The following is a 26,428-nucleotide window of genomic DNA, read 5'->3' on the forward strand; positions in this document are numbered from 1 at the left end:
TGTCTCTAGGGAAGGAGGAAGAAAGCGTGCAAAGAGAGGGTTTGAAGGTACCCGGGGTGCAGAGGGAGATTTTGCTATTCAGGAGTTTCCAGGGTTCTTGGGAAAGTGAAAACAGCAGTGTACTAATGACTTGCAGACTGCCTGCGCTCCCTGTCACTCCTGAAGGAAATGGCTTTAGGAAGAAGGCAGAACAGATTGTTTCAACTTGGTTATTTTGGTTGTCATGCTGCCAGTGTCTTTAGCACTACCTGCCTTACCCTCCCCCCACCCCCCTTCACTTAATAAAAAGATCTAGGACAGAATGCTAGGGACTGACGTAAAATTGATTTTCACTAGTTTCTGCCAGACTGCATTAGCCCCTAGAGAGGCAGTGCTATGGCTGTGAAAAAAGTGCTTCTGCAGCAGGCTAGCCAGCTACAGCACCCCGAACTCAGAGGCTGCTTGGGGTTGAGTTATAGCTACTGCAGGGAGGCCCACGCAGGTGAATGTTAATCCTGCCTTTGGCCAACCATCTTTAGAACTAGTTATGGTTGTTCCTTTCCTTAGAAGTATCTGTGTTCAGCCTTAAGACAGGGTGCCTGTGTCACAACTTACCTCTCTGTTTATAGAGGCAATCTGTGGGAGAGCCTACTAAAGTGTGATCTGTATGTCTTATTCCCTAGAGACACAAATGGAGTCCAGTGACAAGTGCCTAAAGGTTATTTTAGGCTTTTCACCTAAAAGTTGTGCTTTTCCAGCATTTTCTTTCGTCTCTTTTTGCCCCCAACTTCATAGTTCTAGTTTCATCTACATACTCTTTCAGTTTCACTTGGTGATTTGGCTCTGTGTGTGTGTGTGTGTGTGTGTGTGTGTGTGTCTATGTGTTTTTTGCCATGCTTCAGGGCTGAGAAAAGCAGGTGCCTTGTTTTTTTGCCAGCGGACATCAGAGCCTCCAGAACTCTCTCTTACCACAGAGAGGGAGTCTGGAATTCAGCCAGTATGTGTGTGACCAGTGACATGTTGAATGTGATGCCCTGTTGAACAGTGTGGCCTTAGATCTTCTGATCTTTAAGTTGCTGTTCAATATTTGGCTTTAGGAGTGAGAAAACAGTCTAACCTTCCAGAACTTATTATATCTTTACTTTTTACCACCTGGAGTCCTCACTTCAAAGTGCTCTTGAAAAGGGGTAATTTGAAGGACTTTCTAGGTGTTTTTTCTAAGCCTGTTTGATGTCTGGAGGAGAAGTTATTGATCTTTTTAGTCTTATTTATTATCTGTCATGCCTGATTTGTAAATTGAGGCCCAACACAAATAAATATAACTGAATATTTCCTCCAGACGTACAAGGTTCTCAGCTGAATGTCCTAGAGGTGATACTGAGGAATATGTGGTTCCCGTCCTTAAGCACCTTACAGTTTTGTTGGAAAAAGTAACAACTAAGGTGAATGAGGACGGATAGTATGTGCTTTAGAATTCAGAGGGAGGGATGTATCACAGCTTGGTGATGTGAAGTTGGGGAAGAAGTAACAGATGAGATGGGATTAACATGATTTTTTTTTTCTGATTTAAAATGAGTTTTGAAGGATAGGTAGAATTCAGATTGAGGAGAATAGCATAGACTGAGGTAGGAGAGGAGGCGTGAGCTGAGGAAATGGGAGAAACATTTAGTAAATCATTGTTGCTGTGCATACTTAGAAGGTACAGTGAGGTCAGTGTAGTTTTGATTTGTAGATGAGACAGTGAGTTTCATCTTGTTTCAAGGCCATCTCTACTTCCTTAACCCTAGACTGTCATCTTGAAATGTTGGTTGTAGGAGTGGCCAGGTTAGTAACTGGCTGGTTCAGTACAAATCTCTCTCTGCTGCTGAAAAACCAACTCAACACTGGTTAGTCAGTAATATGATTTTCATGTATATTGGACAACATTGAAAAGCTTTTTTAAAAATAATATTTTATGTGAACTTGAGATTCCCTCACTATGAGTACTCAGCATACATTAGGCATGCATTGTTTCTTCAGCTGGATCTGTGTTGCAGGAAACCTGGATGTCTTTCTGAGGATAGCCACACCTAGGCGATCTGGAATAAAGTTTTTCTTTGTCTGGAGTTAAGTTGTACCTCAAGAGGCTACTTACTCTCTTGCTGACTCCCTGACCCATAAGTGTTGTCCTCTCTGAACACCAGAGGCTGGTGCTGAGTTTCACAGCAGCTTCTAGTTAGCTATTGCTGGGCAGGTTTCTTCACCCGGTCAGTGGGTGGGACTGCTGCAGAGCCGGCTCATCTCTTACCAGTTTATTTACCAAATCGAACCATAATTGTGTTCCATGGGACTAGGCTGCAAGGTTTTACAACTCTTATTTCTTCTCCTTTCCCCAGTCTCTAGGTTATAGTATTTCATGATACATTTGAAAGTGTGTGCAGGCAATAGCTTACCTAGTGTTCATCCTGAAAGCTGCCCTTAGATGTTTGTCTATTGGTTTTCTTGTCAGCCTAACTAAGAAAGATTCACAGACCCAGCTAGCTTTAATGTCTGTATTAAAAAAATAATTTTGGTTATAACTTTGGAGAGAGATTGGAGTATGTCTAATGCTATGTAGGTTAAGCCACATTCGGCTGAATTAATTTGATTTGATGAAATAACACTCCTTACGGCTAATCCTGATCTGTCCACCTTAGCTTTGTGTGTTTTTGATTTCAATCCTCCCAGATAGGAAGATAAAAGTTGTTTTTTTTTTTTAAAGAAGAAACTAAGAGATGAGGGGAAATCGTGGAGGGAATTTTAGAATAAAAATATATTCAGTGATACTGTTATCATTAGGCTTCAAAAAGAGTCTACATTTTAGAAGTGAATATTGACTTAGGAATTTCTTCTCTTATTAAGAGTGTTTTCCTATTTATAGTGAAAATAATTTTCGTAAAATTTAGGAAGTGTTAAACTTGGATATTAAAATAAGAGATTTTGATTATATGGTCTGAAACTGTAGGATTTCAAGTTTATATATAATTAGGTAAAATAGCATTGTATATTTTTTGGTCACCAGATGACAGAAGAAATACATAAGTAATTTAAAACTATTTTCAAAACACAGCAGAAGCTTCTGCCTCATCTGACTATCCTGTTGAGAGCCGCTGTGAAGCCGAGACTGGTGGAGTTACTGTGCTACACTGAGGGGTGACTGGGGTAGTGCCCTGGAGGGCCATGTCGTGGAATGTAAAGGTGTCTTTCCATTGTCACACCACCCTCCCCGACTTTTAAATCAAGGTCAGGGAATATTACCTTATGAGATTAAATTCAGTAGTCATTAAACACGTGAGATAAATCACATGCAGAATAAACTACTTTTGGTATTGATGAAATTAGGGTGGTTCTTAAGTGTTTTAGGGAGATCAGAGTATCCAAATTTAGACAGGAGAGTAGTCTAATTAAGGGCTGCCAGTGTATTGCTCACCTCTGAGGCTCTACCTGAAGGAAGTAGCAGGCTTCTCTCCCTCTCAGGTCTCCTTATTGTATCACCTTTGATCTAATAAGATGTCATCCTCATCAATAAGAAATGTTACCCAGTTTGGTTCTTCATCAGATGCTGTATAAGTCATTGTCATTGTGCTGTACTTATAATGACTCTGATACAGGAAGACTTTCTAACCATCCTCTGAGAGTAGCTAAAAAGTAGATTTCTTAAAGACTTTGTGACTCCTAAAACTCTTAAGCTCACTGACTTTGCTTTTTAAAGTTGCATAATTTTTTAGAAGATCCCAGAGCCATGTCTAAGTAATTTTAGTAGTTTTGTTGAATTGGGGGAAGGAATTTAGTGATTTGAGCTGGGTTTTAAAGGTTTTACTTACTAGATTTCTTAAATTCTGTTGTTGGTGACTTAACTAACAGGTCCGCTTGATTATATAGCATCTTTTTGATGTTATATAGCAGTAATTTATTGACTTTTTTGAATGATACCATGAATTCAATATCCTTTAGTTTTACTTAAAAAGTAGTAGCTTTAGTGGTATGAGATCTTTATCTAAAAGGCTTCAGCGGTACAAAATGCAGGTGCTACCATGTTTGAACATAGAGTGTCAGTAATATATTTCCTGCAAGGATCCAGAAGTAAGAAATATGTATTCTTATATGTGTAGAAGCTAGTTCTGGTCTTGAAATTCTACTGATAAATAGACATGTATGTCTTGGGGAAATCTATGGGATTTTTTTTTCAGTATGAGGAAGAGTAAAAATCTTAAACTCACTGCAGATGAAATTCCTTGTATTTTGTGGGGGGAAGTACCAGCTGGTTGCTTACACTTTCTGTTTCTTTATGTTTACTTGTCTTTTTATGACCTTTACTTATGTTCAGGGAGAGGATGCTAAGGTCTCTCAGATAGCCATTTTATTAGAAGAGAAAAGAAGATGTGGATTGTTTCTTATTCTCTGTAGTCAAATTAGAAGGGGTCTGAGATTAAGAATCCCGTGGATGCGGACTTCTTTTCATCTCTCCACAGCTTAATATTGAGCAATAAAGGAGATAGTATAGAGCAGTGGTTCTCAACTGGGAGCAGTTTTGCTTCTTAGGAGGACATTTGGCAGTCTGTAGGCATTTCTGATGGTCACAACTAGGGGGAAGGGAAGAGCTGTTTTCTGGCATCTGGTGGATGGAGGCCAGGGATGCTGTTTAGACCTGCTACTGTGGACAGAGCAGCCGCCCACAGCAAATAGTTATTGGGCCTAAAATGTCAAAGAGTGCTGAGGTTCAGGAACCTGGTGTGGAAAAATAAAGGAATAGTCATTGTCTTCTTGTGTCAGTAGTGCTTCAGGTTTTGTTCTGGTGTAGCTTTGATTTCTAATTTTGGGATCCTTTTGAGAATTTTCAGTAAGATAATTGAGAGCGTATAATTTTAGCCAAACTCCTAATGGGAGGACTGAAGGGATTCTTCCGAATAGTGGTTACGTGGCTGCTGTTCCATTACAGCAGTGTCTGCTGGAGTCACTTTCCCTCCCTGTGGTTGCTGAGACCAGAGGAATTGGATTACTCCTCTCACGTTTCACACTGTGGGGCAACTTCTAAAAGCGTCCAAATTTTTTTGTCAGTTGGGAATTAATTGAGGTAGTAACACCACATGTAACTTGGTAAGACATCTGGAAATTCTAGTTTGAAAACAAAGTAGAAAGCAGACAAGTCTAACTTTTAGTTTTTCTTTAGCTCATCTTAGCATTAATCAAGTTTTACTTTCTGTGTTTCTCTTATAGCTCTTGACAGTTTTCATGAGTTTAGGAGATTTTGTGCTTACACTTTCAGTTTCTTCAAGCTCTTGCTCAAGTGGGTGAATTGAAGTTATCAATCCTTATTCTAATACTGATTCTCCATGTTACTGGAGTTGAGTCATCTGACCCTCTCAGTTTACCTTAGTGTATCCCACCATAAGATAATACTGAGGTGTGCCTGTTGGAAGCTTGAGTGAGCATTCAGAGCAACGAAACTGTGTAATCTTTGATTGAAAGGTGTAGAAATGAGCAGTTCTTATTTGTAGAAAGATAAGGTCTTTATCATAGTAGAAACATTTTTGATAGTTCTTTTTTATTTTATATATATTTTTTATTGAGGTCTAGTCAGTTTACAATGTTGTGTCAATTTCTGGTGTACAGCATAATGCTTTAATCATACATGAACATACATATATTCATTTTCATATCCTTTTCCACCATGTTACTGCAAGATATTGAATATAGTTCCCTGTGCTCTATGGTATAACTTTGTTGTTTATCTATTTTATATATATTAGTTAGTATCTGCAAATCTCGAACCCCCAGTTTATCCCTCCCTACTCCCTAACCCCTCTGGTAACCATAAGTTTGTTCTCTATGTCTGTGAGTCTGTTTCTGTTTTGTAAATAAGTTCATTTGTGTCTTTTCTTTAGATTCCACATGTAAGTGACATCATGGGGTATTTTTCTTTCTCTTTCTGGCTAGATAGTTCTTAAAGTTTCACATACAGAAGTTCGGGTTAGATTCTGAAAGATTTTTTAAAAATCTTTTTTCAAGTTCAGTTGTTAGTTCAAAATTCCTTAGAGGTCTCCAGATGTGCATGTAACAAATAGAAGTGGCTCTGATGATTTTAAATGCTTTTCTCCTGTTGTCCAGACTTTTTTCCCAAAATAAGCCAGTTTTGTTTTCCTTGAAAATCTGTTAAGGTAGGTAATCTTTCTCCTTGACGATTTCAACAAGTGTCACTAAATTCTTAGTAGACAAAGTATCCTATATTTATATCCTTGCCACTCCCTTTGATGCTATGCAGATTGGAATAGACTTTAAACCTGGAGAACCATCTTCCAATAAAGCTTTCACTATATCTACTTTTCAGCATGCTTAAAACTTACATTTTCAAAAGAAAGGAAAAAAAATCCTGTAGTTAATCCTGTTCTTTCTCGTCTTTTTTGGGTTGACTGAGACCTGCGGGTACCTGCGGGTATCCTACAATGATGCTGACCTTCTAGTCCAGTGGGTCTCATACCTGTCAGACCCAGTGCCCTCTTTTTATAATAAACATTTTGAAATACCTAAGAATTTCGTTTCATTAAAGATAGTAACACAAGTTTCATACACATAGGTTAAAAAAAAAACCCTAAGTAATTCTCTAGCTTTAAGATAAAAGGATAAATAAAAAGAAAATAACTCATGACAAAATAATATACATTTCAACGTGTAAATGTTCAGTTGTTCATAACAGAAAGATATATATAATGTAGTAGAGATTGGCACAAAACATAGGCGTAACAGCTACCCAAGTAGACTGGTATAAGGGTATTTGTGATTTAAATACCATGAGAGGCAAGCCACCAGAATGGTGAACAAATAAAGTATATTTGGTAAAGGTACAAATAAAACATAATTTTCTCTTGCTTTATTCAGTGGTTGTTTTTCTGGACAATAGTGCATATTAAAATTATGCAGAAAGATGTGATGTTTTTATATAGAATGGAGTTAGGTCCTAAGCTCTGATAATTATGAAGATTTTTTTTTTATCTACTTACCTATCCATATGAAGTTTAAGAATAGGAACATTTCTTTGTGCTAGAGTTCCCTATGCTTTTATGGACACTGCCCATTAAATGTTAGTAGCATTTCTTAATTGCTGTGACAACCAAAACACTTCAGTAGATGTCCAAAATGTCCTGTAGATGATTGTATTGTCCTCATTGAGAATGACTTCTGCTCATACAGGAAAACATTTTCCTGTTTTATCATTCACTTTTCTTTACTCTTGCTTATTATTTACTACTTTAGCACAGTGCTTTTCACATATGGCAAGATTCAGTCTTTGTCCTTCAGATTTGATTTACTCTTCCTTTAGACAGTTCCTCCTATATGCTCTACATTTCTCATTTCCTCACCAGCCTTACTTATCATTTGTAGCTGAATTTGTTGAGTGGAACTTAGCTGCTTCTAGTGAATCTCCTGTAATTTAAGAGGTACTTTGTTCTCAAATAAACTTACTAAGCTGTTGAGTCATTGATTTTATTTTATAGAGCCAGTTATTAGGCTCTGATCTTGTAATATGGTCATTGCTGAATGTTTAGAGGCATTAGTGTTCCTAGCTAAGACAAGTTAGGTTGAGGAATGGAAATTCTGTACCTTAAGTCTATTGATTTGAAAAAAAATTACTGTTATTTTGATTACTGATATAGTGTGAAAACTGTTTGCAACGGTAAGCTTACTTTTTGTTTAATAACATGTAAAAGGCAAATTAGCTTTCACTGCTATTCTTAATTTGCATGTTTTAGTTTAAAAAAGTGGTTGGAAGTAATACTAACAAGTAAGAATCCTGAAAGTGTTTAATTCCCTAAATTTTTCGGCATTATTTTACTAATCAAAAAAATTGTTGGTTTATTATTCTGTACCAAGTGTAGGTGCTGATTCAATTAGGGAGACTTGTTTTACTATTATACTAGCATTTTTACTTATTTACTTATTTTTAGAAGTGGAAAATTTTATTCGAGCCAAGTTGAGGATTATGATCTGGAACAGCTTCTCTGAAAGCTCTGAGAACTGTTCCCCACTAGCAGCATTCTGTTTTAATGTACAGTAAGTATTAGCTGAGCAGATTCAAGAGTTCCCAAGGGTTTTAATAAGGTTAGCAGTGTAACATGGGTCTAGCTTATCCTGCAACTCTAGTGCTATAAAAGGGTTCCAGAAGTATGTCTGTTTTCTGTTCCTGAGTATAAATTAATTCTCTGAACTCAAGAAATATTAAGCAATTGTCCCCCTGGCTGTTAATCAGGAAGAAAATCAATTAAAACAAACAAACAAACAAACAAACCAAAAAAAAAAAACCCATTAAGCCATAGTTTTAGTGTTATAACAAAGATACCTATACAATTTAAATACTGTTTGGAGAGCTGTGATTCAGTTCCAGGCCTATAAAACTGCCATTATGATGGTCTCACTCCCTAAGAATAGTAACATTCACAATCTTCATCATTCTGTTCCTTCATTCCAGGCCCTGACTGAACACTGACATTATCAGGGACTCCAAACAGCAATGTATAATCAACCAACCTTCTTTAGCTCATTGTGTGACAAGGCAGAAAATCAGGTCACAAGACAAAGTGTTACTTGATGTAAGCTTGATCAGATGGACAAGAAGCCACGTTTTCTAAGGAAAAAAAAAAAAGACTACAAGAATTATCAGAGAATAAGTCAATATATCCAGAAAAGATTTAGTTACAGTGTTCTTTGCTTGCTTACACTAAAGGCAGCAGGAAGGGGCACAATGCAGTGGCATAGATATAAAATGGTAAATGATCCTGAAAGTTCTCCTTTAGCTCTGTTGTGTACATCATAGTTTGGGGGAAGTTTTTATCTTTTTACATAAACTGATGACATTCATTCATTCAGCATATATATATTCTAAACTCTACATTCTAAGCGTTGTGCAGAAAGAAAAGCATGCTTGATGGGGAAAGAAAAATAACATGGGATTAAAAGTCACTGAAATCATGTACAAAGTATATGTTCTAATAAAATCACACTTAGGGAAGTAAGGCACTTAGAGCAAACTTCTCTAAATATCCTAATCTTAAGTACTTAACCTCAAAATAAGAACTGAATGTGTGAGACTTCTTGTTTTCCCGAAGGAGAATTAGGGGAGACAAGTAAATGAGGACAGCATTTGTGCTCTAGTTTTACTGACGGAGAAACAGGTCTTCCCAAAGACCACGAAAGTAATGGTCGAATTGGGAACAGAACTCAGAAATTCTCTTTTCTCTTTCTTTTGGAGTTCATTTGATGCTTTTGAAAAGGGGGACAGTGTAACCTGGCTTGAAAAGGGATAATAGGGGAGTATGTGAAAAGTCCCAAGAAAAAAGTGGTATCTTTAATGTTAGAGATGTGAGTTGGTATGAAATTCAGGATGTGGTGTGTTCTAGCCTAGGAGCTATGATGTGTTTCAAACAGTTTGTGTTCATAATCCTTCTAATTAGGAGTTTCTGAACCATTTTGCCTCTGATACTCAAAAAGAATGTGAACAGTAGGACGTGACTGACTTAATATTGTGATCTTAGATTTTTGACTCTGTCAAACGACATAGAAAGTAGGCTTCTATTTTAGATTAGATTTCAACGTTGATAGTGAAGAAGAGCAAAGCTGTGGAATTAGGAAATAAATAGTAAGTCTTTATATGATATTTCATATTCTGAATAAATATTGGATACAAATTCGCTTAAAGTTCATGGGTATGTAGATTTCACAGTGTGGGACTTAATATAAATAGTTCCTGGCTTGTAGGTCATTGTTCTACCAAGACTTCATATTTTGTGATAATTAACCCCTTGAAATATAAGAAGGAAAACAAAATACATTAAAACTATCTTTTCCCTTTCTCTTTTGTATTCCAAGTGCTTTATGTCCTCCTGTACTGTTCTTCTACCTGGGTAAGCGGCAGGACTAAGCTGTACTTAGGAAGTTGTCTCTGATTCAGACTGTTACTAGTGAAAAATGTTTCTGCTTGTGGGTATTTTTAGATGAAACAGGCAGTAGAACATCTGAAACAATTTATTCAAGTATACCTGCTACTGAGTATCTTCACTAGAGTTGTATACAATAAACATTTCAGACCTTATGGGGAAACAACTGGGTCCCTGTTTCAGTGGTTCTGGGTAAGTAACTTAGGCTTGTTATGGTTCTCTTTTATAGATAGGGTGATAGAAATGACCTAATGAAAATTTTTTTTTGTAAGACTTAGTGACTGTAGGGACTGTATACATTGACAATATTTGGGGGGAGGGATGGGTGTAAAGTTTGATGGATTAATATTTAAGCAGAGAGAGAGATCCATAGTGCCAGACATGTAACAGACACCTAATTCATATTTCCTTGGTTTTGCACCACCTGACCCCTGCCCCAAATCAGGTAGATTTACTTACTGAGAAAGACTGTGCTGAATAGTAAAAAGTACACGGGTCAGTTGATAACTCTTCCACTGCAATTAATTTGGCATTCTAAGTTTTATATATATGGCCTCTGAATTTGGTTTTATGTGAATTTTCCTCTAAGAGACAGTTCTTCTCTAGGTGCTAAGTTAGATTTCTGAGCTTGTAAGAGTGAAGGTCTCGGACTCTGGAGTGTGTTCATCAGGGTCACGCTCCCCTGTAAGAGAGGGAGATGGCTGAATGGCTGCTGAATTTCCCGAGGCCTCATTTGGCCTTACCATAAACTTTTCCATTCAGTCCTCAGCAAATTACAGTTCTGTTCCTTTGTCTAAAAGGATAATTATTTTCAATCAACATAGTGTAATGAAAAGAATACACAGTTGTGAATTCAAGAAAGACCAAAATTCAAATCTCTTGTTCATCCCTTGGGCAATGTTCTGGTTTTCTGTTACTGCCTTAAAAAATCACATCAAAATTTAGTGGCTTAAAACAATACTTTATTATTTTTCATGTTTCTGTGGGTTTGCAGAGTTCAGCCTGGCACTTCTCACTTGGGATCATGCGTTTACGTTCAGACACCTGGAGAGGGAGCCATCTGAAGGCTCTGTTGGGATGGACCTTCAAGGTAGTTTTTCCCTCTTACAGTGCAGCCCTTGTCTGATGTCTCAAGTGCTCTGCTGCGTGGTCTTTGCCCAGCAGAATAGCCTAGACTTTTGTGATTGCTCAGGCTCTAAGAGTCATTAAGCAGAAGCAGTTATGAAGTTAAGGGCTTTGTCTGGAATTGACCCAGTATTTTTCAGGTAAAGAAATTACAGCCCCCCCACCCCCCCGCCCCCAATTCAAAGAGGGTGGAGTGGAGGGCAGAAGAGCACATGGGTTGGGAGATTTTGTTGTGGCCATCCTTGGAAAATCAAATCTGCCACAGGCAACTTCTTACTTAAAACTTGCTTCACACTCTTATCTATGAAATAAAAGTAACAATTTTCTCCTTACAGAGTGGTTAAGAGGAATAGCAACAGTGTCAGGCGTGTCATAGGTGCTTCATAAATCTAAGTACCCCTTTCCCGTAATTTTCTAATGTAATAGATGGTTTCTAATCTACTTTTAATTTGGATCACAGTTCAGTACATAGTTTGGTTAACATTCTCCTGACCTGTGTTTCTCAGACTGATGTAACTTAAAACAAAAAAACTTCTTCATGGAAAATTTCAAACATGTCGAAAGTAGAGAGAATAGGTTCGGCTAGCAGGGACCCACGCATGTTCAGCATGAGGATTGAGAAGCGTTATTTCTGTTCGGGGCCCATCTACCCAGGCCGTGATGTGATGATCATCTGCAATGACTGCAAGGTGTTCAGATCCTGTAAATCCAAATGTCACAAAAACTTCAAAAAGAAGTGTAATCCTGTCAAGGTCAGATGGACTAAAGCATTCTGGAAAGTAGCTGGTGAAGAATTCACAGTAGATAAGTCATTTGAATTAGAAAAACATAGAAATGAACCTGTCAAATACCAGCGAGAGCTATGGAGTAAAACTACTGATGCAGTGAAGAGAGTTGAAGAGATCAAACGAAACGCCAAGCTAAATTTATAATGAACAAGTTGAAGAAAAACAAAGAACTACAGAAAGTTCAGGACATCAAAGAAGTCAAGCAAAACATCCGTCTTATCTGTGCCCCTCTTGCAGGCAAAGGAAAGCAGCTGGAAGACAAAATGGTACAGAAATTACAAGAGGATGTGGACATGGAGGATGTTTCTTAAGACTCTTACTACCCGTAACCGTTAATTTCTGCAATCTCTTTTGGAGACTTAGAGCTTCTAAATTATTGATTTGTTTTTTTACACAAAGTCACTCAAATGAAAGGAAAAACGAAAAGTGGAATAGTATGAGAAACTCACATGTACCCAGCTTCAGTAATTATCAACTCATAGCCAGTATACTTCATCCATCTCCACTCTCACTCAACATCCTGTCTCCAGATTAGTTTGAAGCAATTGATTTAATTTTTGAGTCTTTCGAGTAAAGGGGTGGCACCCTTGGTGTAGCTGGAACTATAATACCTTCAGAATGTTATTTTGGGGTTTTCAGATTTCTAAGGGAATGGTTTTCTCAGACCAGACCTTTGTTCTGAGATCAGACTACTGATGTATGTAAAAGACAATTATGCATTTTTTATTTTGATAATTAGAGAATGGTGAGTTTGTGAATTCTAAAAAATTCTGTTTCCTGTAATGTTGATTAGAAGGGATAGTCTATGGCTGAGAGGTTTGTTTGTTCTAAAATAAGCTACTATTATCAAGAGTAGTTCACAGAGAGGGAGGTGGGTATAGCTCAGTGGTAGAGTGCATGCTTAGCATGCGCAAGGTCCTGGGTTCAATTCCCAATACCTCAGTTTAAAAAGAAAAGTAGTTCACAAAGCATGGAAATTCATGGAAAAAGTTTTGGTTCTCTTCCCTTTAATCAAAATAGAAACATTCAATTGTGCTAGAATGGAAGGAGTACCTAGCAACAGGAAGAACTCTATAGTACTTCTATCATTTGGTTTATATCTCTAAAGTGTCCTGTTCCTATCTTTAACCTTCACCCCTGCTCCACGTTAGCCAGCTACTCCCAAAGCTGTATCTTGCTTGGACTTTGTGATCATTCAGAACAGTTCTGCCTCTGAAATCTCAGGCTTCACTATCCCAGGAGCAGCCACAACTTCTTTAGCTTCTAGCTCTTTTAGTTCTCTACTTTCACTCTACCCGTTCTCTGATTGTATTTGGTTCTGGTGCTTTGGCTGCTGGTTGTGAGGTGTGTGGCAAGTAATTTCATGTTTGTTTATTCAGTAAATATATATTGAATACCTGTCTGTCCTAGGGATATTGTGGTAAACAAAACTGACTTGGATCCTGCCATTATGAAACTTAGAGCTTACTGTCTGGTGACAGACATTAAAAAGACATTGAACAAACAGACAATTACAAATTGCGATAAGTACTACAAAGGAACAAGAGGGAGCTGTAGAAGAAAATAATAAGAGGAAACCAGTTCAGATTGGGTGATAAAAGTGGGACTTTCTGACATGACATTAGAATGGAGACCTAAAGGGTTAGAAGTCTCTTGTCATGCAGAAACTTAGGGGAATAGTGGTTTAGTTGTAGGAGCAATATGTATGGAAGCTTGGAGGCAGGGATGAGCTTGATGAGTTAGAAGACTTGAAAGAAGGCCCTTGTGGCTGGAATTCACTAAGGGAGCAAGAGGGTAGCCTCATAGGAGTTGAACAGAGACCAGCTGAATTGGGGCCTTGTAAGTCATGTTGAAGAATTTGATTTTATTCTAAATGTTTTTGGAAATAGTTGAAAGGTTTTAAGATGGGAAATGATTTGGTCCATTTTATGTTATAAAAAAGATCGTTCTGACTTCAATATGCAGAACAGATAGGAAAAGGCTAGCGGAGAAGCAGGACAACACCTAAGAGGGAAGTTATTCAGTGTCTAGAGCCAGTGCTGGCTTGGGTTAAGATAATTTGGCAGTGGGGCAAGGAGTAGGTTTGAGAAATGTGTTCGAGATAGGAGTGCCAGAATTTGATGGTTGAATGTGGAAGATAACAGAGAGGGAGGTGTCAGGAATGACTTCTGGTTTTCCAGTATGAGCAAATCTGGTATGCCATCTCTTGATGGGGGCGTGTGTGTGTGTGTGTGTAAGAGAGAGAAAGTGCATCAGAGAGAATACATATGAGGTTAAATGAGACTGGAGTTCAGAAGAATGGCCTGGGTTGGAGATACCCATTTGGGAGTTGTTCCATATAAGGGATATTTAAAGCAATGAGAATGAGCAAGAGAGGAAGAGAACAGAAAGAGGAGGGCCAGGCACTGTGATAGTGACAAATCATAACATTTTGTAATTAATTCTTTTTCCTTTTTAATTTTAGACATTAGAATACATTTAAGGTTAGCCTTCTAAAGACAATCTCATTTGGTTTCAGATAAACTTTCTTAGTGGGAGAGAAAGGGACAGAGTCACTGCTACCTGGAAGGATGGGGGATGAGGAGTAGGAGGAGGGGCTTAGGGATTTATATGGTCTTCAGATTGTTTCATTTCTGGAGTAGTTCACAGTATGCCCATTATGGGTGTTTCTCATCCTTCATGTGTGTGGTGGAGAAAAAAAGTTGAGAGCTTCTAATCCACAGGGTAAAGTTCATGATAGTCTGAAGTTTTCCACACTCTCGTTTTAGCCTTCCTATCTCATCATACTGTATCCCTCCAACCTCCATACATGCTGTATTCTATTATTATGATCTTTAACCCATAATTTCCTTTTTTATTGAGCAAACAGAATAATATTTTAAGTCTCTGTTTCAGACAAAGCCTCCCCTGATTCCTTCAGACAAACTTTGGCATTTGTTTATATTCTCAGTATACGTTGATTAAATGAATTATTTTATTAAATTTTACTGTTTCTTGCATTGATTGTCTCCTCATAAAACTAATCTCCTTGATAGAAGGGATTGGTCTTTTGTTCTTTATATCTCTTTTAAGAAAGCATTTGAATGTTAGAGCTACCATTCTGTCTTTGAGTAGGCAAATAGAGCCTAGGTTACCTTCTGTTTCTTTCTTTCTTTCTTTTTTTTTTTTTTTTTGCAGAGGAGAGGTAACTAGGTCTACTTACTTTTTTTTTTTTTTTTTTTTTTTTAATGGAGGTGCTGGGGATTGAACCCAGGACCTCCTGCATGCTAAGCATGCACTCTACCACTGGAGCTATATCCTCCCCCCGTTACCTTCTGATAACACAAACTTTCAGGTTTAGAAAATACAGAGAGCAAGAAAATAGTTGAAAATGTCTTTCCAAATCTATTTCAATAGGTAAACTATACTTTTTAAAGCTATGATAAGGCAGTCTTTAAAGTATATTCTTTCTTATCAGCCCCAAAGCTTAATATTATTTATTTAAAAGAAAGATTCATAATGCTGAAGGAAATAGAAGCTGATCTAAAGGAATTGTTCTGGTTATTTGAATTAACGTTTCTGTGGAACATCCAAGAATATTAAGTTTTATTTGGAACCATTGATAATCAAAATAGATTAGAAATATTGTAAAACTTTATTGTAAATTCCTACTCTACAGATTGATTTATTCTATGATTTAGTTTCTCTTGTATGTACGTAATTTAAAAAAATTAGTTTCTGTGCCCATCAATATTAGAATTTTACTGCTCTGATATATTTAGTAGAGCTTTTTCATTAGATTTGAAGAGAAAATTAGATAATGAATTCATTCTGTTTTTTTTAAAAAATCCAAATTAAAAAAAGAAATCTTTGACATTCTTCCTTCAGCTCTAATGGAAACCACTTATGACGCCATTCTGCAGACATCTCATGGAATTCTTTATTTGTCAGAGCATAACAGAAAAAAACTATCCTGGGATTCAGCAAGTACATACAACGTTTCACAGCATCAGCTTGTGTACTGCAAATTGTCCTGAAACTACACACTTAGCTTTGTACTGAAAGACTTTTATTTCTTTCTTCCTTTCTTTTATAGGAATATATTTGTCCCAGATGTGAATCAGGCTTTATTGAAGAAGTGACAGATGATTCCAGGTATTGTACAAGCTCATGAGTAAACCAGGCATTCTGTTTTCAAAATTGTTTTCTCTCAACAATGACTAAATGAATAGAAAGGAATTTGATTTATAACTTACACTCTCTGCTAAGAGAGACAGAAGAAAAGTGGCAAGAGCGAAGGGGAAGAAAAATGGGGAAATTTGGAAAGTGGTATGATAGTGGGTGTGATGAGACTCACTGTGGCATTCCTAGGAAACCTCTGTATCCATGTCAGAGTAAATCTGGTAAGTTTTCATTTATTTTCTGAGACTTTGGGTTCTCTTGGATTATTGGTTGGTTTTTAGTGACTGCTCAGTTGCTTGAAGGTAAATTGCTGTTATACCTCTTTGTTGAGCTGGGGAGCAACTTCTGACAAAGTATCTATGACAATAAACAGGTTATTCTAGCCATGGAAGCTGAGTTATTCTGCTTTGAGGAAGCCCTTTGTTCTTGTTAGGATTATTGTGATCAAACTTATGCTGTCTTACCACTGTAATATTAATGTGTTGGTAATGCTTGGAATTGGCTCTTACTGCTCTTACTAATGGTATAAAACCTATAAAAAGTGGAAATATTTCTGAAAGTGAGAATATTACATACTACTTCTTGGTTAACATGAATAAATTATAAAGACTTAAAAAGTAGAAGAGCATTGATAGGATAGCATTTTTGAGTAAACATAATAAAACACTTGTTCTTTCGTGGCTATCTGGTTAAATATTGGTTGGATAGTTGAAGTATTGACTGGATGAAAGAATGTTACCTGAAACTTCTTTTAATCTTGGAATGACTAGGGATTTTAAAAGCAGTAAATAATTCCTTTACTGTTGCTGTTGGCAGAATATAGAGTTGGAGTTCTCTTCCACAACCAGGAAAAACTACGCATTTTACAGTATGTACAATTAGTTTAACGTTATTAATGGAATCAGTGATTATATGTATAAATGAATGGGAGCTCTGGAGCAGTAAATGGCATGGAATCTAGTTTGGTACAAACACTTAAATGTTCATCTAATAATCTTGGTTTTAAATAACACAATACAAACTCTAAACCTATAAGGTTAGCATGATAGCAAAATTAGCAATTTTGTGTGGATGGCATGCTAACTTGGGATAGTTTTTTATTTGTGCTATTATAATTGCATCACATACTTATTTTAAGAAGTTATGCTCTGCATGTGTTAAATAAAGAGCATGTTGGTTAAAATAAAATAGTAATCCTGGTTTCTTTAGCCCTGTGTACAAAGTGTGGTTATAAAGGAGGTTAGTGACTTACTGCAGGATGAATCATTTCTAGCAGGGAACTATGAATTCTCTGGATCCTGCTCTCATTTGACTTAATTCTTTATTTGTGTCTTTGTAAGTCAAAGGCAGATGCTCTCGTTACATACGCTAATGCAAAGATTATGTCTTTTGAAAGGTCAGTATTTTAAATAGTTGAGGAAATCTTTTCCGTAGGATCAGTGTCTTAGAAGTAGCATGGTGTTCCCTTCTGTAACGTTCATGAACATTTGCTGATTTGAGTACTTAGCAATTACACTGGTAAGTAGTAGACGGTAAAAATGAGAGCAAGTCCTTGTAAATACACAAATGTAAATAAATAAAAATAAAATACACATCTAGAGGGGTATCTTGGAAGTTGCCTCAAGCTTTGTACATTCCTCAGAACATTGTGGTGGTTCTTATTATCCCTTCTCTATGATTAACTCTCTCTCTTTTAAAATACAAAGAAATTTTAAGGAAAGGGAATGCTGAGGGAGTTTCAGGGAGAGCAGAACCCCAAAAGATAGAGTTAATAGCATTAATTACCAAGGATATTTGAATCCCTGAAACTATGTAGTTAAGGCAGGAAGAACCCTGGAGGCCTGTCTAGGCTTGAGCAATGAAGTGGATACGTAATGGTAGTACAGTCATTTATTTAGCATAGATGTACTGGTACTCTGGGCTTGGTCTATGTTTGAAGTGCTTTTTGCAAAAGAGTTTTTAACTTCTGAAACCAATACAGTTGTTACATGGTTTCTAAGTAGAGAATAAGGCCTGAGTATAATGACATAGAGAATGGCATAGCTTGGCTTTTTCATTTTTGGTTCTAGACTAACCAGGGTGTGGTTGTTTCCTCAGTGAGCTGAGCACAGTGCCTGGATTGGTATTGTAATTCTGAAAATGAAAACTGTTTCTAGTAGTTTGTGGACTTTATGTCATTGAGGTGTGTGCATGCTTGTGCTTTTGAGTGTGTCTCTTGAAGTAAAAGTGGTATCCAGCAGTTCTTGTGATTCTTTCCATCCCCTTTTCACCAAAGTGTTAGCCAGTTTCTTCTTTGCAGATTGTACGGGGACAGTGGGATCTAATATTTCCTCCCAGTCTTTGGGAATAGGTAGTTATTCTGCTGTTTACACATGTGATAAAAATTCAACGTTTATTTGCCAGTTATCACTATAGGATATGGCATTGCAGGGCTCTCAGAAGTGATGACTGCTCTGTATAATGGCTGATACATAATAAATACTCTTCATATATTTATAGTATTAATAAAATACGGTCTTTACCCTCTAAATTTACATTTATGAAAGGAGGGAAAGGAGTAGAAGTGGGTAAGACGAATTCTAGGTATTTATAATACAAGGTTGAATTTAGAATCAAAGTTAGAGGGTGCAGTGGTGTGGAGTAGTCACCCTTGCTTGATGAATTTCAAAAAGACCTAGTGGAGGATGGGCCCTGAAGGGTAGGTAGGATAATCAAAGATGGGACTAACTACCAGCAGAAGAAAACATCCTTACTGAGCCCTTTACAATGTGCTAACCAAAATGTGGTGGCAGACCCCTTGCCTTACTACGTTTAATCATTCTCAGTACTCTCAACTGCTGTATTCATCTGGTGATTGAATGTTTGTTTGTTTGTTTGTTTGTTTTTTAGTGAAATGATTATTTTCAGAATCTTGTTTTATTTCTTAACCTCTGAGAATAAATGTTTTTCTTCTTTTGCTAGGTCAAATTTGAACTGCATTGCTGGCTGTGGGTCCTTCTTTCTCTGTGATGGTCTCTTTCCTCAACTTTTCACTTGATTTGTCCCTAGTTTTGTAGTTATAATGTTTTTCATAGATTAACCCACATGCCTTTGTGGGCGTCCTGTTGGGATGAGTTATTTTTCCTTATTGGGCTTTGTTCTCATTGTGCCATTCTATATTTAGCTTCTGGGAGGGAAGCTCATTCCTGGGGTAGGATCACTACTCACTGCTTTTTCTCTTCAGTTTTTTAGGTGGTGGTGGCACCCGGATAGACAATAGCACATCAACACATTTTGCAGAGGTAGGTTTTCCTTTGGCTATAGGGATTCTTTAGGTAGTGGGTGGGTGTTAAAACCATGACAGGTTTTCACTTCCCAGTGCAGCAAAACATCAGAACGTATAAGAAAAATATGGGCAAAGTAGCCCTAGAAAGATTCGTTTTCAGTAGTGGGGCTTTGGTGTGGTGCTTTCAGTAAACCCTTGATTAGGAAACAGCTGAGCTGTTTTAAACCTAGTGGTGTTTTCAATTCTGTTTTCTGCTTCTTTATTGTGTGTATAGTGTGAGAATAAAAATCTCGTGTTTTTGAAATAACAGTGTTACAGACTCTTAGTGGTGGGGCAGCCAAGTAAAGAGCAGGCCAGGATGAGTTGTAGTTGAAGTCACAGTGAGGCTCAGCCTTCAACTGTACGCAGAGGTACTGGTTTCTAGAGATTATCTCTAATGAATATGGTAATTTGGTATATGTAATTGAAATTAGGGGGCCAGATAGAGGATAAGATATTTACTTGCCTTCCACATCTCAGGGTGGTACCTACAGTTAATTCCTAGCTCTTTATATAATGCAGTGTCCATATTTTTGGAGGAAAAAAGATCTTAACTAGGATTTGAGAATAAGGCATTAATTTGCATCCTTGAATACCATTTTATATTAAACTCAGAGTAATTTTCTTTTTTCATTTTATCCATTAACTTAAAATCTCCTTTTGGGGGGACCATTTTAACCATTTTTAAGTGTACAATTTAAGTCTACGCTTTTAAGTGGCATTAGCACTTTTTGTTTATAATCATTTAGAGACTATAGCCCACAAGGGACAGACCAGCTCAGCTGACCAAAAACGCTGGTTTGCTTTTTGTTCCTATTGCCACACAACTTGGTTGGATCTGGAAAGCTAACAGATGCTAAAATAAAAAAAAAAGTTTAATCCCCTAATCAGAATTTCTTTATGTTTCAGGATCACATTAGCCTTTTTCAGAGATAGTTCAAGTGCCTAGAGAGCTAGCAAAACTTTTTGGTATTTATTTATGTGTAAATTAAAACTATGTGCAGTGTATTTGAAAACTGGTATTCAATAAGAAGCCCATAAAACCCTAAGCTTTTCTCCTTTATCCTCTGAAAATTATTTTAAGACCTGTAGCTCTCAAGATTTTTATGTTGTTAGAGTTATAGTCAAAAAACTTAAAGAAGTGTTTGGGTAACAGTTCTGTTTTATCAAAGGAAATTTTCTTTTACTTCTGGTCTGTGGTACTTATTAATATCCAGTATTAAGCTTTTTGCTTAACTCTGAATTGCCTTGTTACATGGGTTGATTAGTGTGTTTCAAGACAGATCATGTCTTTGAACTTCAATTTTTATTTTCTTATTTTGGTGGATGGAAAAACATTACTTAAGATTTATTCCCCTTGCCAGGCTGGAAGCCTTTCTGATTTTAGTGTGTTTTTTTCCCTGTGTGCGCTATTCCTGATAACACAGATTGTCCCTTGCTGGTTGTGCATATGCAGAAGAAACTTCCTCTGATTTTCCTTAAGTGTTAGTTCTCTTTTAGGAAATGGAAACACATTGGTCTGTCAGTTTTATGATATGACTCACCAGAAGGAGATGCATTAAGAAGAAAAATAAATAAATGTAGTCAGTTTTCTAACTTTAGTGACGCTAAATCTGACACTGACTGCATGAGTTACCCTTCAGGTGTTAAAGTAGTTTTGCTGAGTCACAGCCTGTGTCTGTGTTCTTTAGGCTTTGTAGCAAGGGCACGATTATGCCCAGTTTTTCCTTGTCATGTTGCCTGAATATTTCAGTTTTCGCCTTTCTAAACAATATTTTTCACTTAAAAAATAGAAGAAGAAAAAAAAAACCCTGTCTTTATAGTGTTCTAGAAGTTGCCAGGGATTTAAAAAAAGCAGCTGAAAGTAGGTACTGAGTGCACTTCCAGGACTCTGCTAGAAGTAGGGGCAAGAAGCAAATCTCCTGGTTGCCTTGTCTGCAAGGAACTTACAATTTAGTTGGAGAGCAGGTGCAAACATGAAACAAATAAAAAAACAAAGAGTGTACAGTGAGTATGATAAACTTACTGTGAGGGTATGTAACAAATACAGTAGAAGAGAGATGTTAAGTGGGTTGCAGTTTTGGGGAAGACTAAAGTCTTTAGGAAAAGAGGTCAGATGACATGGTGATAGGCCTGGTACCAGATTGCCTGAGTTTAAATCCTGGGTGTACTACTTACTGGCTATGTAACCTGGGCAAAATGACTTAGAATTTCTATGTGCCTCTGTTTCCTCCTTGGTAATTGGGGAAAGTACAATACCTACCTCACAGGATTGTTGTGAGGATTAAGTGAGTTGATAAATACCAGGTATGTAGGCTGGTGTGCCTGCATATAGTTAGTGCTTAATAAATTTTAGCAATTATTAATTGACTTCATGGAGAAGGTGAAACTCCTTCATTGGAGAGGTAAAACAAGGCTTCAAGTACCGGAGCCTTAAAGAGTAGGCAGAATTTAGATAAGCAAAGAGGTGAAAAAAAGTATATCAAGATAGTATTCATAGACTCTAAGGTTTTATACCTGTTTCCTGGAGGAAAAACTTAGGAAGAAAATTATATATGAAAACAATTTTCCTTTTTTATTTTTCAATTGATAATTTCAATTGAAAATTATATATGAAAACAGTTTTCCTTTTTTATTTTTCAATTGATAATTTCATCAAAGGCTTATGCTCAGTTTTGCTCTATTTTTCTTCAGCCAGAGTTGCTTGTACAATGAAGAGGTTATTTTCTATAATTAGCATTTACTAATAGCTGAATTTCTTAAAAGCTAGATATATTAGAAGAGGCTTAGTCCAAGCCAAATTTCTAACAAAATCAGGATTTTTTTTCCCAAGTAGGTCTAGGGTGGGGAGATAGGGAGAGTGGATGTGGATGGAGGAGGGTTGTCAGTTAAATGCGAACTATGAGTAATGAGTGAGGGTCAGTGGAGAGTGAATCTAAAATGTTGCTAGCAGTTTGCAGAGAGAGGACATTCCCCTGTTGATAACCTGGGGAATGGAGCCCATGGCTACCTGAGGGTTTCACTGATTACTTGAAAGCTTCTGACCGTGACCTGGTGCCAGTGAGACATCTGATCTGAAAGTCTCAGCTTACCTGAATAGTTCACTTCAGTGCAGAAGTGACTGTGGCTGCTGCCTCACATTAGCAGAAAATAAGACAGATGGTTTCCTGGAAAAAGAACTCCCAAGTATGCAAGAGGGTGGTGTGCTCTGAGCAGTCTGAGTCATATTTATTTAAATAAAATCAGTTTTGGTACATATGCAGCATAATAATGGCAATAAAAAAGGTATTAAGAATTACCTGGAGTCCCACTATTCTAAGAGTTCCCTTTCTTCATACATTTCCTTTCAGATTTTGTCCTGAGGCATAGATACTGAAAGATATTATAACAGCATTAAGAAGATTTTTTAAAAGTGAAAAATCTTCCATATTCCCATTACCTTATTTTCACTTTTTATTTTTGCATAACACTTTCCATTTCTCACATGCATGCTTCGTAACTGTTTTCAGATACAATCATAAAATATACTATATTGTGCATACTACTGTATATAAAATAGATTAACAATAAGGACCTACTGTATAGCACAGGGAACTGTGTTCAGTATCTTGTAATAACCGATAATGGGAAAGAATCTGAAAAACAAATATGTACAACCAAATCACTTTTCTGTACACCTGAAACATTGTAAATCAGCTATACTTAATTAAAAAAAAATTAAACCCAAGAAGACTGCTCAATGAAACCAGTGTTTAAAATGCCAAAAACTGTTGTCTTACTGGCAGTTAATCTGCTTATCCTTAATACATTAATTTAGTTTATATTCACCTTATTTGCTCAAAGATATTTTTTAGGCAAAAGCAAGGCTTATTTTCTCTAAAAATACCTGACAGCTTACTCTGAAGAAGGTGAAATAAATAAGTTACATATGACAAAAGTTACATAAAAAACTAGTAATAGAGCTATTATTCCATACAAAGGAGTTTTATCATAAAAAGGGCACTCACTGAAAACATATGTCTGTAATTCACAGGAGGTCATTTTCACACACCAACTAGCTGTGTGACCTTGAGCAGATTACTTAACCCTTCCATGCCCAGTTTCCTTTTGTATAAAATGGGAGGGTTGGACTAGATGTTTTTAATAAAATGTTGCAACTCTTTAAAAAAATACCATATTATATTTCTGATTTTTAAAATTTACTTAGGATTATAACATAAATCTTTTATGACTTCGTATTTTTTCATACCTGTATATTTATTAAACTGTTCTCCTTTGTTAAACATGTCTGGTTATATGTGATGGTTGATCATTGGTCAATACCTCTTCCTTCCATCTCAGAGTCTAGAACATATTGAGAAATAAAACATAGATACCAAATAGATGAAAATAAAAATTTAGTTTTTATTTAGCTGAATTAGGGAGCACAATTGATCTGTGGCCACATGGACATCGTATGTCTACACGGGATGATCCGGCTGAGAGAGACTGCTGAGCAGGCACACATACACAGAATCAGCTCTTTTGCATTTGTGCAGCCTTCTCATACATGAACTCCATCTATTGGAGAAATGTGAATCAGCATATGTTAGGCTCTTGCCATTCACCAATCAGATACTTTAGTCCTTTGGTAGGGAAGAGTGGTGAGGAATGAATGAAGAGGTCAGAGGTGGACATAAAAGCTCTGATTCTTCCCTCTTCACTTGTGGGTTTAGTAATTTAAGCCTGTAGTTAGCAGGAGTCTGGGGCTAGGTCCTGTGGATTTGCTTCTACCTTCATTAAGACTCTGCAGTATCCAAAAAAAAAAAAAAAAAAAGACTGCAGTACCAACTCATGCCCTTTTGTATATGCTCCTGGGACCTGTGGAGGAGGCTCTGAAATAATCAAGAACAATATAAATTTAAGTTAAATTGAATGAAATAAAATTATTGATATTCTAGTGTTTTTGATCTACAAAAATGGTAATTTTAAATGATTCAACCTACTAAAAAGAAGTTAAAGATTTCAAACTGTCCTTCCCCAAGTAAACTATCCTTTACCTGTTTGCTGCTCTTCTCAGTCTCAGCCAGAGGGCATGTACTCAGATGCCAGGTAGAGCTTGGGTTCTTTGAGCAGTTGCAGCCAGGACTGGACCCTAAAGTTTGAATAGATTCAACCGAATCTTTCGTCTGTCTCATTTTTAGTATGAAGAATTAAAAGAGCTCATTTCATGGCTAGCTGCTTCATATCCAGTCCATTTGGAAATGTGAAGTAAAACACCTGAACTCTTCAACAGTTGTTAAAAGAATAACTATCTTTCTGTGATTCTGTACATACAAAGTTCACGCCAGTAACACTGTTGCCAGCGAAGACTGTAACATCAACTCAATGGTAGCTAAGGGAAGAAGGGTAAAACAGAAAACATTCTTAATATCATCCTTGCCAGTTTTTTGTTCAGTGAGTGCCTGCTGACCAGAGTGCATAGCTTATAAAAGTAAGCTCATTTGGGAAAAGGTGCCTTTTAAGAGACTGAAAATTATGAAAATCATGAACTTATGGCACAGTATTCACATTATTGGAAGGTGGAAGGGGCATTGTATATCATATTTTTTGTTTGTGAATGGGACTTGAATGCTCTGTATTTTTGTAAAGTTTAGAAATTTGCCATGGTGGCAGCCATAATTTTGAGATTTGTTTTGAGGGCAATGTCTTGCCAGCCAGCATATTATAAACCTCTTAATTTCCATTTGTTTTTGAGCATTATATTCTAGACATCCCTGAGCTAATTTCAAGATGAGCATTGTTTTTATTTTTCTTTCAATATCTACTGCTCCTGATAGTCATTCTAATGCTTATTGTTCTTTTTAAAAAACTATTTCAGTTATCCTTTATTTATTGAACAAATAAATCTGTTTCATGGAGATAGATCTTTCAATATGTCGGTCTTTTAAATTTTCCTTGTAGTTTTTAGATTTGCAATAATTTTATTGAACCATCCTTACCTCTCAGTAGAAGCTTTATTTTCATGGTAAATGAGAGCCCTATGCTTTTTTACCTGTTTGCTAATAAAAGCTAAAATGAAGATATAGTCTAGGTTTCTAATATCTAAAACCACAAATAAAGAGTTAGCTTCTCCTAAAACTTCTTTTGGGTCCATGTGCAGTTCAAAATAAGGTGAAGAGGTGTTTGGAACAGCTAATCTAATGTCATTTAACTCTGCTGCCAATGGCAGTTTAAAGGTATAATGCTTCTATGGCTATTATAATGATATAATAACCATATAATTTATCTTTCAAAATGGGATACTTTGTGGAAAAAGCACACTAAAGATAATAAAAATTATATGATTTTTTGAAATATGTTTATTGACCAAAAAAATTGGTTATATTTTGTTGGTGGGCTGTTAAATAATTGTGTTTAAATGCTTTTCAAAAATAAAATTCTAAAAAATAAAAGTAACTTAGGTCCTCAAAACCTTTCGGAGACATTACTAGGAAAGAAAACTTTTGAGGTTGATGTGGACCGGTAAATCCTCATGAACATACATGTGAAAATTCTAAACAAAATTTTAGCAAATAGATCCAAACAATATATAATCAAGTGGGATTTATCCCAGGAAATGCAAGTTTAGCTCAACATTTGAATGTCAGTTCAACATTTGAAAATCAACCAGTGTAATTCACCATAGTAACACTAAAAAATAAAAATCACACAATCATCTCAATAGGTGCAGATAAAGCATTTGATAAAATCCAACATCAATTTTTGATAAAAATTCCACAAACTCAAATAGATGAGAACTGCCTGAATCTGACAAAGAGCATCTACTAAAAACCTACAACTAACATCATAATTAATGGTGAAAAACTGAGTATTTTCCAGCTAGATCAGGAACAAGACCAGGATGTCTACCCTCACTACTGTGTTCAACATTGTACTGGAGGTTCTGTCCAATGTAATAAGGTAAGATAGAAAGATAGATAGAGACAGACAGACATAAGTGGCGTCCAGAATGTAATGGAAGAAGTAAGACTGTTTACAATTGAAATAGTCTTTTATGTAGGAATCTATTAAAAAAGCTATTAGGACTGGTGAATTTAGCAAGGTTACAGGATACAAGAAAAACATACAAAAATCAATTGTAT

General features: G+C 36.5%; 1 protein-coding gene and 1 pseudogene across 1 annotated transcript in view; both read left to right on the forward strand.

Annotated features, from left to right (window-relative positions):
• The window catches only part of RNF115 (ring finger protein 115), a 53,218-nt gene that overhangs the window by 702 nt on the left and 26,088 nt on the right, over window positions 1–26,428 (forward strand). Inside the window, exons 2-3 of the mRNA XM_006212433.3 lie at window positions 15,915–15,973; window positions 19,224–19,281. Of these exons, the coding sequence (XP_006212495.3) occupies window positions 15,915–15,973; window positions 19,224–19,281 (117 nt within the window). The remainder of the gene's footprint in view (window positions 1–15,914; window positions 15,974–19,223; window positions 19,282–26,428) is intronic.
• Window positions 11,660–12,150, forward strand: LOC140687981 (probable ribosome biogenesis protein RLP24 pseudogene; annotated as a pseudogene).

The sequence above is a fragment of the Vicugna pacos genome, chromosome 21 (assembly GCF_048564905.1).
Source record: "Vicugna pacos chromosome 21, VicPac4, whole genome shotgun sequence".
Taxonomy (NCBI): Eukaryota; Metazoa; Chordata; class Mammalia; order Artiodactyla; family Camelidae; genus Vicugna; species Vicugna pacos.